The sequence below is a fragment of the Solanum verrucosum genome, unplaced genomic scaffold (assembly GCF_900185275.1).
Source record: "Solanum verrucosum unplaced genomic scaffold, falcon-dt-bn FXZP01000064.1, whole genome shotgun sequence".
NCBI lineage: Eukaryota > Viridiplantae > Streptophyta > Magnoliopsida > Solanales > Solanaceae > Solanum > Solanum verrucosum.
The window spans coordinates 3,078,664-3,095,988 of record NW_026020144.1 but is presented as its reverse complement, the minus strand read 5'-3'; the positions used below and the strand labels follow the sequence as shown (position 1 = coordinate 3,095,988).

The window sequence follows — 17,325 nt, the reverse complement described above, 5'->3', positions numbered from 1 at the left end:
CATAAAGCATGGTAAAACTCATCTTCAATCTCGAATAATTGTCACTTCCTCAGATTTATAAAGCAGGGTAACTCATTCCTTTCCAACCACTGTTTTTTAAATAGTTCCTTTCCAACGACTTTCAATATACAAAGGATATGATGTACAAATTAGGTAACCATTTTCAATTTTCACGGTAAGGAAGATAAGAATCTAAATTACAGCAGGCCAGGACTAGATATAAATTTCCCTACCATCTAACATCCAATGTTAAGGGCTCTGGTGGGACAAGAAAAGAAGAAATTTTGGTTAAGGACATATTTGACATCAAATTACTCCAAGACGATGAATCTACTTCAATAAAAGGTCTGACCTTCTTAATCAAACGTGGCTTCAAGATCTCTGCCTCAAACCTTGCTGTTACTTCAAACCACGAATGTTCAACAGCTGGCCTTGTTCTCCACTCCCCCAAAGTAGTCCAATATGTGTCGTTGTTTTGAATACCTCTTTCCAGCTCTAACTGGAAGCGGAAAAGGGTCAAGTCTTTAACTTTCACTTTTATGAGATTGAAACATGCAATTTCACTGGTTTTTCCACCTAGAAACCTCCTTAGAATTTTTTCCAGTAATGTTATCTTCTGGCTCAGAAAATCATTGTACAAGCTCCACTTTCTGTAGATATGCCTTGTATAACATTTTTCAGAAAGCAACTTGATAGATCTTTTGGATACAGATGCAGTTTCAATTCTTAAGCAGGGGTTTCTGGTTATATAGGCAAGTACTGACGCAGGTCCCCTTACATGTACGGGAAGTAATGGTAAGCAGGACGATTGCGACATATATCTAAATTGACCACTTCCTGTCTTGGTCAAAATGCTTCCATTTACTAATTTAAGCAAATCAGAGATGTTGAACATTGATATTTCATCAGCACCTTTAACTTCTACAGTGATGCCCTCACCAACAAGGATCTTTTTCAACCCAGTATAGGAAGAGTTCAGCTGTTAAAAAGGTAAATAACATAATGTTGTTAGCCCACCATGAAAACATGATTAGTAAAATCTTACTTTCAGTGCTCGAATAGAACACATAAGGCATCAACTCATGACGAATCACATTAAAGCAACTAGCTGCGAACTAGCAAGAAGAGATCAAAGCACAAATCTATATCCATTTTAAGAGAATATGTTAAACATCAACATCCAAACAGGGTAGACATGTCAACATGTCCAGGCACAGGGAAAAGATTTTCTCTGTGATACAACATGATAATATTCATATACACGAAGAAACATAATAGATAGAAGATCATTCACAGAGAACATACGCTAGTTTGGCATTTTCTCCCTACTTCAGTCAATACATTGAACAAATATATGATGCAACCACAAATTTGATGTTCTCTCCCTGTGAAAGAGTCGAAGTTCGAGAAAAGCTGCATCCAAAGAAGTTCTGTGCATATGCAGCAGCTCTATTTTGGACTAAACTACATCAGCCTATAACAACTTCTGCCGATATAATTGCAGATTCCTTTCTAGAATCTGATATGTCAATTAAAACATCAAGTTGAGTTAGCACTCCATAAATATGTTGAACCTAAGTACTTCCGGAGTTTTGGCCAGTAGTACATTGATATGCAAAGAGTTTTAAAAACTACATGGTGGATTTGATTAAGCAAATGCAGAAAATAAGCCTGGTGGACAAGTGTCATGGGAGAAGATTTGCTTCATCGAACTGTCTACTTCACCAGGCACTCCAATATAAAGATCAATAACCAAATATTACATCTTTAAGATAGTATAGTTCAATTACAACACAACCATAGTTTTGCAACCAATCTGAGTGGATCTATGATTTCAAGTCAGCGACTGTTAAGTACCACTACTCATTTGTAACAGTGGGTGCAAGTTCACATTTTTATACTATACACATAGAACTACAGCAGTACAGCTGAACTGGGTGCTACCCACTACTCCTTTGTGATGACGGGTGAAGCCTTCATGTGTGTATACATTTAAAAAAATTCAACCATATAGATAGAGCTTCTACCCACTACTCTTTCTGACAACGGATGCTGCCTTATTATGCGTATGTATTTTAAAAAATTCAATTATATGCATAAAACTCCAGCTGAAGTGGGTGCACCAGTAAATCCTTTCAGGTGTATGCAGCCAATTACATCCAAATACAAGACATAAATGCAGCTCAGGAAACAACATTAGATAGGAAGCAGAGACTATCTACAGGAAAACCATCTGATGTAACTTGCAAAATGTACTGCTACAAACAAAGGCAATATTAAAGGATTCGGGGAACATACGGGAAAGGTCAAGGAGAGGTAATCATCTCCAGTAGCGTATAATTCGAATGGCCCTTGGATTTTTAGGACATCAAGAGTGACCTTGGAACCAATCTCTTTAACCAAAGACTCGAAGTCGGATTCATTTTTGTTAGGAAAGTGAAAGCTTTTCCACTGAGATACTTCGTCTGCCATCATGAATACGAATTCCGTCTTCCCAATTCTGACCCGAAACTCGTACTTCCTGAAAGTCCCAAACTTTGACTTCTTTACATCCAATTTGGAAACTCTCAAGTCCTGTAAATCCCATTTCTCTCTCTCAGCAATTCCCTTTAACACGTCCTGAATAACATATACAAATAGAACCATAAATTAGAGAAACAGAACAAATAATAGTGTAATTAGTCAAAACCCATTAGAGAAACAGAGCAAATAACAGTAATTAAGCAAAACACATTAGAGAAACGGAACAAATAACAGTAATTAAGCAAAACACATTAGAGAAACGGAACAAATAACAGTAATTAGTCAAAACCCATTACAGAAAAAGAGCAAATAACAGTAAATACACAAAACCCATTAGAGAATCTGAACAAATAACAGTAATTAGGCAAAAACCCAGTTGGATAATTGAACAAAACCTCGAGAAATGAAGGAGGATTAGGTGAAGATTGGGGATATTCCTCGTAGTTGATTCTTGGATAAAGGAAGTGAGAGATGTTGAAAGGTATGGTGGATGAAGTGGCAATTGAAACTGGAAATGGGGATAGAGTAAAAAGGACCAAAAAGAGTAGGAGAAAACTAGTAGTAGTAGAAGAAGAAGGGAAATGGATCATTGTCAGTCTTTGAGTTTGCTCTGCAATGGCGATGGGATTAACAAGCTTTGCTTTTTCTGCAGAGAACAATTAGATCTGCACAGGGAGAAGGAAAATGACTATTTGGGACACTGCAGTACATGATTGTACATCATGAATTATGCGTAGTGCCAAGTCAATAAGTTTACGTATAATACTTATTACGTAAACAAATTTCAAATGGATATCCGAATTCCTTTTTTTTTTAGTTCTATACCTTTTTTTACGAAATCTTTTCATTTTTACACGTAAAGACTTTGAAATTGTTATTTTCATAAAAAAAAAAAAAAAGCAATTCAATATATGTTTGTATCCTATTTTTCATTAGATTTCATATTCCGTCAGATATTGTCATTTTAAATTTGGGAAAAAACATCAAATGCATCATAAATTTGTTCCGAAGAATTAATTACACGCTTAAATTGAGTGAAGAGGTATAAGATCGGCACAATAGATTGACAGTGTCATCAACTTATCGTGCATTTGATGTATACACAACCATTTTAGCAATTCATATATTTGCCACACTCATCTTGTTGGACTGTTTGCATGACATTTAAGTTTGTAACATTACTGGCTTACAATCATTTTATAGAACTTTCGTTTCACTATATTATATAGCTCATTCATAGATATTGGAATAGCCAAAAAGATACTAGGGTAGCGGCGCTAAGAAGCCAAGAAAACTCATCTCAAAAGGATGGCAAATCTCGAGGCTAATTGCCTTCCGCAATTCAAAACAATATATGCCACATTTTAAGGTTGTTCACTTGTAAGTTCATAACTTAACACTGCAGAAAATTGTTACATAGAGACCATACTTCATAATTCACTACATTCAGCACGAATACAAGCAAATATTAAACATGTTCGGCCTCAGAATATTGTGTCACGATTTACAGCTGAAACTTTGTTGGGTCCATATAGACACTATCGTGTCTCGCCTAGTCTGGTTCTCCACTCCACGGTCTAGGAGAAAGGGAAAATGTTCCAGTTCTTCAGATCATGACAACTGAGTCGCTAATTCCAATGATCAGCTTTATCTCTGAGACTTTCCACTACATAAAATTGCAGAAACACCCAATATAGGGCCCTTGAGAAAAACAATCACACAGGCGGATTAAGATAATCCATCCTCAAAGTTGGTTGTTCAAATTGTGGATCGAACAACAGCAGGTGGGATGGGAAAGATTATACAGCTGATCCAATGAGCCAGAAGGCAGAGAATGATCAGTAAAAGAATAAAGAGATGAAAGAAGTCAGTAGAACACCTCCATCTTAGACAGGGTCAAGAAACTGCAACTACTCTCTTCTCCATTACTGATCCATGCAGGGTGTCGGACACCCTGGATGGGGGCCAATATCTGAATACTGACCTACCGACAATGTTTGCAACGGGAAGTGGACCCCTGAGAAATTAGACAGTACAGATGAGATCAAACTTCTGCATAGAGATAAACAAACAAGAACACCAAATGATTTAAGGGTTCTTTTTTGCTATTACAACTATGAAGGGTTCCCATGGAGAACATGAGACACCACTGCTTCTTGGTTCTTATTGTTTCAGCTTCCTAACCCACCATGGACAAGTGATCCCAATGGGATTATCACACTCACAAACAAGGGAATTTTTTAAACGTATTTAAAGGAAGGCTTGGTTTTAGGGGAGGGCAGAGACAGAAGACAAGGTTGAACATTACTACAGCAACTCTTCCTCAGCAGTGAATTGTTGCTTCTCTATTTAAAAAATAAACTAGATCGTTCAATGCTCACCAGTCGTGAGAATCATAGCTATTATTGCGATTGTCCCCCATCACGAACACATAGCCTTCAGGAACAAGCTATAAAATGACAAAGCAGTGTATTAGATCTTTGAAGAAATTACAGCATATAGACATCATTGCATGTAGACAAAATATATGCATTACCTCTGGTTCCATTTCATAGGCAATGGGCTCTAAAATGAAATCTTCATCTTGAGCAACACCATTCAAAAACAGTTTACCCTCACGCACCTGCATAAAGTGTAATCCTTAAATAAGATAGAACACTTGACAAAACTACTAGCAAAACATGGTAAGAGAAGAAGAACTTACTTCAACATAATCCCCAGCTAATGCAACAACTCTTTTAATGAAGACGTCTCCAGCACTACAACCAAAAATATGCTGCAAGATACAGAAAACTGCCTGTTGATAAATGCGTGTGCAGAGTAAAAATCTCCCACTACAAGCAACTGGCGTACCTGAAGGATTGGTGGTGCTTTAAATATCACTATGTCTGAAATGTCAGGTTGCCGAAAAAAATATGAAACCTGAAATGCAACAGGAAGCATAATAATCAGTGAGAAGTGTAAACAATCAGGACATAAAATATTAATTTGCATAGAATCCCAACATGTCAAAGTTTCACTAACAATTGCAGTAGACGCATCTGTTCCAAGAAAGGAATCAAGATATAAAGATAGAACTAATCATAAGCATAATGAGCTTTCTTTCCCCAATCAGGACAATTGGTTGCTTAGCACTACTTGTACAACCCTCTCAACAAGGTTGGATGCAAGACAGACTTCTTAATTAAAGAAATCAGCTCAATAAAAGATGAATTTGCCAGAACACAATGGGCATTCATTCAACATTTCTGAACTCCAAACAAAATCATTGATAACAAAAATGGAGAAGGAAGGCATCAACGTCTAACACAATTATTATGGTGCAAGGAAACTAAACGATGCTTTTGCAAAAACATTGATAGACCAAATAAACTAGTAAGCAATTAGGCTCGGGTTGGATAATATATTCAATCAATCTATTGACTATGATTCATATTTCAGTTAAAAAGTGCCATCAGATCAAATAATTCTAGTAAGACTCTAAAAACTGAATAGGAAAATACTAGAATATCAAGACACCAAATATCATGGTAACCATCAATCACATATTCAGGCCAGTTATTTGCCAATGAAAAACAGCAATATATTCGAGCTACTTGCCAGTATCCCTACGTCTTCAAGCTCTATCAACAAACTTCAGCAAAAAGAAAGAATTAAATATACCTTTTCAGCCATTATACGGTCACCCTTATCCAGAGTAGGGGACATGGAAGCAGATGGAATTGATCTTGGCTCAGCCAGAGATGACTTAAACATTATGCTAACACTCAAAGCTGTAAAAGCAGCTTTTGCATCATCAGAGCAGATGTTCAACAACTTTGACACCCAACGGCTCTTGGAAACCTTCATTTCATTGGACAAAGGCTCCGACCGAACAAAACTTTCACTACACCTAGTTTCAGTCCCACCTTTATCCACCTCGGAACTCGCCGAGGACCCAATACTGGGCTCATTGCAAGGAAGCCATTTCGAGCCCTGAAAAAATGGAAGAAAGGAAGACGCCTTCAAAGGCGAAATCCCCAAAGCATTCATGGTACAAGACCCAGAAGAAGACCTCATCAGCGAAATCAATCCAACAACCAAAGGTGAATTCGAACTTCCGCCAAGAAGCTCAGAAGCAAACGACGAACACACTGAACTGGACGAAAACGACCGGGAAGAGTAAGTATTACTCACCGGCCGTGGTTTCGGTTTGGTCCGGCGGAAATCGGAGCAATTTGATTCGGGTTTTTGAGCTGGTGGATGGAAAATTCGAGATCGGACAGTACATTCGTGAAAAAACCTGCAACCCACGACTTTCGAAGAAGCCGATGAAGCTAGGTTTTGGGCTAGGTAGCCGGAATAGGTAACGGTGAACCGGATCGCCATAATAACAAATTGTAATAAACCGAGCAAGATGTAGAGAATTGTGGGTTCGGAAACTAACGGGGAGAGTTGTAAAAACCTTACAAGAAGCGAAGAAATGCCATCGGGATTGATGAAATCAGAGAATTGGAGAAGAAATCGGTGAATTGAAAAGTTAGGTCAACGGTATGAGTATAAGAATTGAACGGTGAACTGAAAGAATCGGATCAAAATTAGGGTTTTTCAAAAGGGTATTAAGTGAACGGAAAAGGGAAATGATGATTTTGCTCTCGACGACGGCCGGCGAGAACTCGCCGGAGAAAAAGGGGAGGATATTCAGATGCCAGGAAAGTGAGAAGTCCACAATTTTGTGAAGGCTTTCGGGTATAATAGTTGGCGGCTATTTGTTGTGTGGAAAACTGCCCTTGTTTTTTACAATTACTACGGAAATACCACTCCCTCATCTGCTGGGTCTTGTCCACTTCTGTTTAGTTTTATCCGGCGTTCAGGTAACTAATTTTTGTGAAATTTTGTTATATTTGAATTAATTTTAATAAAATATAGTTGGATTATTTTGCTCTTATCATAATTTTTAGCTTGTTTTAGTCATCGTTCATTTAAAATAGCATAATACATAAATTTCATAAATATTTTTAATTTTTTTAAAATTATAATATTGACTTTATCTCGTTACTCATTCACTAGTGATTTTATAAGTTGACTTTTTATATTTTTTTGTTTTATTAAATAATAATTTCTATTTTTCTTGATTGTTTATGAAAAAAATATGTTGTTTATAAGTTCAAATTCAGTTATTTTATCAGAACAAATTGTTCTTGTATAAAAATTACTAACGTACAAAATTATCAAGTTAAAATTTTCTTTCGTAATAACATTATATAAATATATATATATTATTCTCTCGATTCCCTCTTCTTTCAAGTAAAAATAAGTTGAGAAATCAATGAAATTTTTTATATAGATAATAATTTGGAGTTTTATTTTTCTTTAAAATTCTTTTATTAATTCAAATTTAAATCTAAAACTTAAGTTACAAAGTACTGATAGAATAAAAGAAATTGATTTCTTTTTCTCATTCCATATTCATACTCATTTTGAATCCAATTAAACCTAAATTTTCACTGAAAACTTTCACTTTTAAATAAATCCTCATGTCAAAAGTGATTGTTTTATTCAATTAGTGAAAACCAGAAAGGCGATTAAATACAGATAAATCAATAATGGCAGTTTGGCAAATATGTTTCTAAAAGGGGGCAAGTTCTTGATGAAATAGCAATCTTTTTTTACTTTTATTTAGTTAGTAACCACTTGGTAGTTGTGTGTGGGTTTCTTGTGAGCTTCTCCTCTTATATTTAATTAATTAATGCCATAAGTTTGGAATATACACATTTAGGAAGAAAAAGGTAGCCATTTGCTGGTTTGTTTTTTTTTTTTTTTATGTTATGGCTGATACTGAAAGTCGATTAATTTAAATTTATGTTGTGTAATACTTTGCTTTTTCTGATATTACTCCCTCCGTCCACAATTGTTTGTCAGGGTAAGGTCATGCACATCCCTCAAGGAAAATTTAATACAAGGTGTAATTTGACTAATATAACTCTACTATATCAAGAATACCAAAAGTTCACATAACTTTTCAATTGAACTGCACAATTATTTAGGGAGAAATTGGAAAAAAGTGACTAGTTATTTCTTGATTGTTTAAATTGACAATTAATCTTGAACATCTATTTTTAGTATACCTGTCAAACAATTGTGGACGGAGGGAGTATTAATTTTGGTGCTTATTAGTGATGTAATTTATTAAGATAGTACAATTTGATGTATTTTCATGATTCTTTTTTAAAAAAAATATTTTTCTTGATTTGAGGGTTGTTAGTAATATATTCTTCGAATGTAGAATGATTTGGACCTTCATTTGAGATGTGTTTGATCTCCAAAAATATAGGAAAATACTTTGCTATTTTGAGTCGATTTTGAAGAGGAACTTTTCTTGATCACTTTGTCTTTAAAAAAATAATATTTAATATTTTAATTTGTTTATAAATATTTAAAAAGTAAATATTCAAGATAAATTTGTGGTCTTTACTTGCAATTAAAGATGTTTTCTTATAGAAAAATAAAGATGTTTCAATTTATAAGATATTACATTTATTTGTGAAATGAGAATAAAATTATAATTTGAATTTGAAACTTTATTTCATTTTGAAGTTGCAGTTTGAAGGTAATATGCATCTCCAATAAATTTTGTCAAAAGTTCAATTTTAACTCTAAGAGAAAACTAAAATTATCCAGACAAAACGCTTCAATGAATATTTTTAGCGTACAAAGCATTTTCTAACATTGATGCCTCTTATCTAAAGGAACTTAATCCAAAATCTCGATTAGAAATATAAAAGTACTCAGCACTCTATCATGATCAAAATCTTGATTAAAAATTTAAAAAAAAACATTATCACTTCATCATGATCAAAATCTCAACTAAAAAAAAATTAAAAAATACTTTGTCACTCTATCACGATTAAAATCTCAATTAAAAAAAAATAAAAATTATCACTCCACCATAACGCTCATTCGTACCTCCACTCAATTCGTACTCCTCTATTGGTAATTAATTGTCTGACTTTATCTCAATTTTTGAATACTTTTTTAGGCTATTATATCATAATAATATAGTTTTTGTTTTTGACAAATATGAAAGATGTTGCCAGTCATGTATCAAGGTTTGAGTTGGCAGACACCAAATTATTTATTTCCTTTTAGTAAGTAGTTGGCAAACTTATTTCTTGGTTAAAAATTAAAATATGTTTGACCTATTCAAAATACTTAACAAAAAATTGAATATCTCTAATTATTTACCAACTATAAATGGTCAACTCATTTTCATTGACTTCACTGCACGTGGTACCAGCTTCTTCATTGTAGAGAATTTAAGAAAAATATTATTATAAATTTACGTAAATAAAAAATATAGGAACCTAAACAAAAATAATGCTAGTAAGTAGTAAAGAAAATAAATATATAAATAAATAAAAGAAAATATACAAGAAAAACAATTTCAGTTGATCAATACAAACCTAAGAGACAACCACTTATTAATCTATCGCAATTTGATTGATCTATTTTCTAATTTAGTCAATTTCTTTAAAAAAAATTCTTTTCAAATGAATAAAATATAATTTTTTTATATTTTATATTTTTCAAATTTAATGTAGAACTAAGAAAGATTCTAAACTGTCGGTTCATCAATCTATATAGTTGGTGAGTTGGATTTGAATTGTTATATTTTTAGACAAATTGATTATCGAAAGGTAGTTTATATAAATCAAAATATATTAAGCAATTTTCTTTCAACATTTCATTTTATGTGAATATTTATTCGATTGAATATAAGATGTAAAATATAGCTATAAAATATATTAAATTATTCAAAATTAGAGAAAATTAGTGCTATCATATAAAGTGGATAAGATAAATAGTAGAGTAATATTTTGTTGCGACTTGTAAGATGTACGAGTGCTTAATAATGAAGGAAGTAGTGATGGAAGCACACACATCAGCCAGTAATTTAATAATGGAATAAAACCAAAAAATTCTCATAGTCAAACCTTAGTTTTGAATTTTCATTATCTTATTATTTGGCTATAATCAATCTTATTCCTTCGTTTCAAATTATTTATAGTTCTATTTACGTCTTTTTAAAAAGAATTTTTATTTAGTTATTTTATCTTTATTCATGCCTTGAAATAGAATATCTAAAATGAGAAGTTTAACTTTTAAAATAATAAATATTTTTAAGATAATTATTTTTAAAAATCACGACATATTATTTCAACGGGGTGTATAAGTCCGTTTGGTGGGCAAATACAATGTATCTGTCGATTAATTGAAGAGGGCCCTTTCATTTTGTTTGCTTTGCTTGTTTTCTGGTGACATGCTGGGGTCAATGCAGCTTCCAAGCTAACTTTGTCTTATTTATTTTATATTTTGTGTTATCATATTTATAAGTTTATCGTAACTTCACTTTTTATGAGTTGATTTGATTTATTTAATCGGAAAAAAATTGACAAATATTTAGTGTTTATTGATTTCATAAATAATTATGTATATAATTGGATAAAGTTAAATATAATAATACATAATTAGTGTATTTGATTGGGGAAAAAACACTTATATATAAAAAAAAAGAAAAGGAAAAGGATCTGAAAAATATTTCAACTTTGGCCGAAATTGATGTTACGATACCAAACTTTATGAAGGACCTTTTACCTCCCTGCACTATTTAATAGTGTATTTTAAAAGTATATATGTGCTTACGTGGACACATTATTATTTATAATGATGCAATATTTCTTATATCCACGTGAGCACATATATACCTTTAAAATATACTACTAATAGTGCAGAGGGGTAAAAGGTCTTTTTCAAAGTTCGATATTATAACAACAATTTCGGTCAAATTTTGAATATATTTCAGACATTTTTCCCTAAAATAAGAGAGCATAGAATACTCTTTTAAGTTTGGTGGAAGAAAACCTATATAAATTAATCTTTACAAGGATAATGACGAAAAGCAACAAAATGGAAACAATATTCAAGATATAATGCTTGACATATTTTCAATTGACTATGTCAATATTTTTTTTTTGCTTAAGTCAGCCCTTTAAAGTTGTTCGTCATTTGGACACCTTATCTTAAGCTTGTTCCAATTGAACACCTTTATTAGTTAAAAAATATATTTATCAAACATTTTCTGACAATCAACTAAAAATAGAGAGAGTGTGTTGTACATTCGCGAATGATGTGGCATAGTAACCAATAAAAAAAAGACATGTGGCATGGACCATAATAACAGTTCAAGAAAAAAAAATTGTTTTTAGCCCCAAAAAAAAAGGAAAAGAAAAAAATCATCCTTCCCCAATTTCTTTTCAGCACAATACCCCCACCCACGCACGCAACCACCCCGTGTTCATCTTCCCCTTTTCTTCTCAGAACACAACCGCCACTCCTAAATTCACTTTCTTTTCAAAACTCAATTCAGATTTGTATATTCTACTTCTTCTTCTTCTATGTTGTGGTTCTTTATGGTTTGATTTTTTAGTAATTTAAAAAAAAAAAAATCAAATCCGTATTAGTCTTGCCGGAAAAAATAGAGTTTTGCTGGAATTGTTTTTGACGCAATCTAATTTTTATTTTTTTGATGAAATACTCTTCTACAGTTTCAATGACAATCTTTATCAGTAAACTCTTGATTATTTTTGTTTTGGCTGGTTATTTCTTTAGTTGATGTTCTTTCGACAATGATATTGGCGCTAAGAACATACTCTATCTATCCTGATATAGTTCTTCAGACTCAATTTGTTCCTTAAACAAAAAATGAAGAAGAAAAATTAATGGAACCAAAAGGAAGGACATAGATTTTGTAAAAATGGAGTGAAAAGTGTGGGGTGGGTTTTTTTAAAAAAAAAATTAAGATTATTATTAATTAATTATTATTTTTTTAGTTATTGTATGCCACGTGTCAAAAAAAGACAAATTTATCAAAAAAAAATTTTAATAAAATTATGGAATCTACTCACGTGCCCAACGAGAGTGAGCTACACTTATTTTGTCACATAAGCATTTTGTGTTTAATAGGTAAATGTTTTGAATAATTTAAGTGTTCAATAGGTACAAGTCACAGTTAAGGTGTCTAAGTGAACTATGCGAACAACTTTAAGGGGTCATGGATGACTTAAGCCTTTTTTTTTCACATAACCAATCTATGAATGCAATACAATTGATCCGTAGACTTGATTAAGTAAAAAAGAAATATAGTGTGACACACATTATATCCTTGCTTTAGAATTGATAAAGAAACTTCCATATTTCTGCATTCAAAGTTTTAGAGGGCTTAATGAATTTTGATAAAAAAAAATTACATAGATGTAATGTTTCAAAAGGTGAAGGGAAAAACTAAAATGAAAATAAAAAGGAACTAATATATGCGTGGGTGAATACAAAAATTTGGGAAACTTAGGTAAATATACTCTTGAGTCATCTAGTTTAGGTTAAAGAATGACAAAAGTCCACATCGGTGGTTAATGAGATGGGTGGACTCTTTATAAGGCTTGGACAATCCTCCTTCCTTTGAGCTAGCTTTTGGGGTTTGAGTTAGGCCCAAGACCTAATTTAACAGTTTATAGCATGATTGAAATATCAAGTATATACTACTTAGGGATAATTGTACATAATGACAAACTTTTAATGTAAAATAAATACAGTAGCTACCGTTTCATTTATTTCCTTTAAGGAGCAAAGTTTCGGTCAGTTTGCTATTTAATAGCCCCACCGAATTGTATAAGTAAAAAAAAAAATCACGTTATTCTCTTCCTTTTATACAATATCTTCTTCTCGTTTATATCTCTTTTTTCCTTCAATTTCTCCCAAATTTTCTCCCCAAAATTAGTTTGAAATTTCAAATCTCCACCAGCATCGAGGTTTCAAAATCCATTCAAAAATTTTAGGTACCGCCAAAACTTATCTCAATCGATTACTTTTAATTTTTGTCTATTTTTTTTCAATTTTTTCAAGCTATTTTTCACATCAGTTCATAATCCATACAGTGTTTTCCTTCAAACAATGGATGCCCAATCTCCATCTAAAAGATTCACAAGAGGTATACCCTTGCATGTCGAAAATAGTGTTGAACGCCCATCTTTTTCCTTGGGTTTAACTCAGGATTTTGGGGAGGTTTCAGGTTCAATGTCCAAATCCAACACAATGCAAGAGATCAAATCCAAATTGAAAAATAACCCAATCAGATTGGAGGGAATGAGTGCGAAATCGAAGCAATCCAACATCAAAATTGTGGAGGGAGGTAAGAAAGATCAGTCTGCTACTGGGTCAAGTAAAGGAAAGAAAAAACAACTAATTATACAGAAGAGAATGCAAAAAGAAAGAAAGTTGTTATTTCTAGCTTATTGGAGCATAATGAGGTATTTGTATAATCATTATTTTTGTATATGTTACGATTATATATTTTTCTTATATTTATGTGTTGATTCATGTCTTATAATTGTTTGTTTATACAGTTTTATATAGTCACTATGTTAATATCCAAAGTTAAGTGTATAAAATAGAACTATTTAACTATACATACAAGGTAAACAACTATACATTTGAAATTTGTTGTATAATGTATAATATATATACATTATAAACATTTATACAGTTTTGTGCATTGTTTTATGTATAAGTTTTTTTCATTGTATAAGGATCCTATTTGTATAATCTTCCTTTAGACATATACAATTCCACAAACTTATACACATACATAAATGGTTTGTATTTCACTATATATACAATGTAAACAATTATGCATTTGAATTTATTTGTATAAGTATAATATCAATAGTTATTGTGTTCGTAGCGGTACAACAATTTATCTATATATACAATATAAACATTTATACAGTTGAAATTAGTTTGTATAATGTATTTTTTCTTTATAAAACTTGTATATGTTATTTTCATTTAAAAGCTATTTCATACATTTTGATATCTGTACTTGTGTCTCAATTATGTATACGTGTGTATTTTTAGTAAAATTATATATGCATTTTTTCAGGCTATTAAGTTTTTAGGAAAAAGAGAACCAACACGCATACCTCACATGCAGTGTTACACAAATATTGAAGTAATGAAAGTGTTAGCTACAAAGCTTACTATTTCACAGTATAAAGAATTTTGTGGAACAACATGTTTTGCCCAATTATCTAGCATTCGTAGGTGTCATGTTCAAGCACAACTGATTAGGTGCATGTTTTTGAGAGAAATGAGGGTAGCTCAAAAGATGCAATCCTGATACATGTGAATGGCACCACTTTGCGATTCACCATTCGTGACTTTGCTATAATATCTGGGTTAAAATGTTCAGACAATGAGAAGGATTTTGTCTTTAATACCGAAGAACCAAACAAAATTATTCTTCAGTATTTTGGAGTCGAAAAAGCCATCACCAAGAGTCAGTTGGTTGAAAAGTTTGATAATAAGGTTTGGGGGGATAATGATGATGATGCGGTGAAGTTTGCTATATTGTTTTATATACATTCATTCATCCTTTCGGAAGAACCAACCAGTACTGTTATTGATAGGAAAGACTTTGATTTGGTTGAATCGGGCAGATACATTGACTACCCATGGGGTAAAAAGGCTTTTGACCTGCTGATTCTGCATTTGCACACTAAGATCAAACACGATGGGAAGTATTTCAGGTTGTATGGTTTCCCACTTGCTTTGCAAGTGTGGTTTTATGAATGTTGTTCGAATTTTGATGAGGAAATTGTTGTTAAGGTATCTCATCACATCCCTAGGATACTTAACTGGAAGACAAAAAAAGATTTCCCTCGTCTAAGCTATTTTGCTAAGGGCATGTTCAGAGACGACAACAATCCGGTACGCACTGTACAATTTTATGTATAATATATTATCTGTATAAATATAGTATAGATATATAACTGTATAAATATACAAATGTATAAATATATGTATCAGTTTGTGCTATAGAAAACTATATGTATAAATTTGCTCCATGTATTATTATTTATACAAGTTTACAATGTATAAATATACCTATAAGTATGTGAACTTTATAAACATAAGCTCATTTGTATATATAAGCTTATAAACTGTATAATTATACATATAAGTTTGTCTAATGTATATATATATATATAAACTGTATATATGTTTTCACATTTGATTAAGTAAACATTTTGTATAATGAATATGTCAATATGAACATGTCTATATTTTGCAGCTTGTTTTTAAGAATATAACTCCAACTCCAATGGAACTCAAGATTCTTGAATTACCTCCTGAGTATGTTCAATCAGATTCATCTCCAACAGAAACAGCAGCTGCAAATGCTTCGGACGATGATTTTTAGGATCCTCCATGTCCAATAAATAACAAGGGAAAAGAAAAAGTTGATACTTGTTTGTCGCCTCCTAAGAAGAAATCAAGGCAGACAGTCACTCCTATTCAGAACAAGACAACACCTAGGGTCATTTCAAAGAAGCCTTGTTTAATAAAGTCTCCCCGACGTCCCAATGTTGCAAAAAGACCTAAGTCACCACTTCCAAAGAGGCAGGCCAAAAAACATGCTAATGTTCCATCCTATACAGGCATTAAGCAAAATGTTGAGATTAAATCAAGTGTTCCTTTCGAAATACCATCTACCAGCAAGTCACATGATTTCAGTATATCGTGTGATGAGTTTGATCAATTCAAACTCTCGGTTTTTTTTTATTTTTTTAATTGTTTTTATTTATTAAAATTTTTTTAATTTATATATTTAGCGTTAAAGTTACCCATATATGTCTAATTTCAGATGGAGAAACAGTTTACTGATTTAAGGAACTTCATTGAAAACAACTTCAAAGTTGTGTTGGATTCTATCAAATCAAAGAATGCGGAAGATAAGGTTTGTTAATATAGATCAATACATATATATTATACATAATTATGATAAATATACATTTAATATTTTTCTTTCAGGGTGATGGTGTAGAAGTTACAGATAAAGTGCCAGTCGGTGTCGTTCAATCCGAAGAACCTTCTCAACATTTACCTTCTGAATAGAACTGTCAATCTGTTTTTAATGATCTAAATGATCAAGAGGTTTATACCTATTTATCCTGTTCATTATTTAAACTTTTATGGCCTTTTGTATATAATGTATATTTTCTTAAAAAATCTGCAGAAGGTTGTTCGAGTATCAGTCCCATCATCTACTCCAGATGTTAGTATTCACCAGTCAAAATTACACTCTCCAGCTGGACAATCACATTTAGCCCTTTAGTTCAACAATTCAGTAATCCCGAGCCACAAGTAATTTATTTCTTTTGTGTTATAAACAACATTATCAATTGTTATATACAAATAAACTAACATACATATAGAGTTAAAATGTTTCCAAACAAATAACATACATATACATATACATGTACATGTATGCGTAAAGATATTATTATTATACATATACAACTAAGTAACTGTCCAAATGTATAATTATCTATTGTATAATTTAATAGCAATATTCAATTTGTAACAAACTGTATAATAATGTTGAAATAATTATTACTAATATACAAAGTTATATTTGTTGCAGGGTCACAACAATTCTGGAGTTCAATCAATTTTAAGGTTCAGAACACTTTCAATATTTTTGAGGTTCAAAACAATTCTGAGGTTTGAATTCTTCAATAGATTTTTTTGTAATTTTATAATATATAAATATATGTTTATACTTTTATACATAGAAGGAGAATTGTGAAGATGTTCCAATTGAAGTGGTCAAAGAGGGATCTCAATTCATAGATGATCAAACAGCCTTCAACAATTCATCTTTTGTATGTTCTTGTCATATTACTTTATAATTGTATATAATCGGAT

General features: G+C 32.1%; 2 protein-coding genes across 3 annotated transcripts; both read right to left on the bottom strand.

Annotated features, from left to right (window-relative positions):
• Positions 1 to 104: 104 nt before the first annotated feature.
• On the bottom strand, positions 105 to 3,257 carry LOC125827835 (uncharacterized). Its single transcript, XM_049507182.1, has 3 exons — positions 2,919 to 3,257; positions 2,299 to 2,619; positions 105 to 979 (listed from the first exon to the last, which is right to left on the bottom strand). The coding sequence occupies exons 1-3, from the start codon at positions 3,111 to 3,113 to the stop codon at positions 230 to 232; spliced, it is 1,266 nt and encodes a 421-aa protein (XP_049363139.1). The 5' UTR covers positions 3,114 to 3,257; the 3' UTR covers positions 105 to 229.
• Positions 3,258 to 3,917: 660 nt separating this feature from the next.
• On the bottom strand, positions 3,918 to 7,222 carry LOC125827839 (thylakoidal processing peptidase 1, chloroplastic-like). 2 transcript variants are annotated; one of them, XM_049507187.1, is made up of 7 exons: positions 6,187 to 7,222; positions 5,377 to 5,445; positions 5,228 to 5,299; positions 5,060 to 5,146; positions 4,905 to 4,972; positions 4,403 to 4,540; positions 3,918 to 4,189 (listed from the first exon to the last, which is right to left on the bottom strand). In XM_049507187.1, the coding sequence occupies exons 1-6, from the start codon at positions 6,889 to 6,891 to the stop codon at positions 4,420 to 4,422; spliced, it is 1,122 nt and encodes a 373-aa protein (XP_049363144.1). In that variant the 5' UTR covers positions 6,892 to 7,222; the 3' UTR covers positions 3,918 to 4,189; positions 4,403 to 4,419. The 2 variants fall into 2 exon arrangements, with proteins under 2 accessions (XP_049363144.1, XP_049363143.1); XM_049507186.1 differs by having other exon boundaries at positions 3,918 to 4,540.
• Between the last annotated feature and the right edge of the window lie 10,103 nt (positions 7,223 to 17,325).

Coding starts and splice junctions, on each gene's coding strand:
- LOC125827839 (XM_049507186.1), bottom strand. CDS start 6,891: ATGGCGATCCGGTTCACCGTTACCTATTCCGGCTACCTAGCCCAAAAC. Junction 5,446..6,186: donor ACCGTATAATGGCTGAAAAG/GTATATTTAATT, acceptor GTTGCATTTCAG/GTTTCATATTTTTTTCGGCA. Junction 5,147..5,227: donor TAGCTGGGGATTATGTTGAA/GTAAGTTCTTCT, acceptor CACTTTATGCAG/GTGCGTGAGGGTAAACTGTT.
- LOC125827835 (XM_049507182.1), bottom strand. CDS start 3,113: ATGATCCATTTCCCTTCTTCTTCTACTACTACTAGTTTTCTCCTACTC. Junction 2,620..2,918: donor ATCCTCCTTCATTTCTCGAG/GTTTTGTTCAAT, acceptor TATGTTATTCAG/GACGTGTTAAAGGGAATTGC. Junction 980..2,298: donor ACCTCTCCTTGACCTTTCCC/GTATGTTCCCCG, acceptor CCTTTTTAACAG/CTGAACTCTTCCTATACTGG.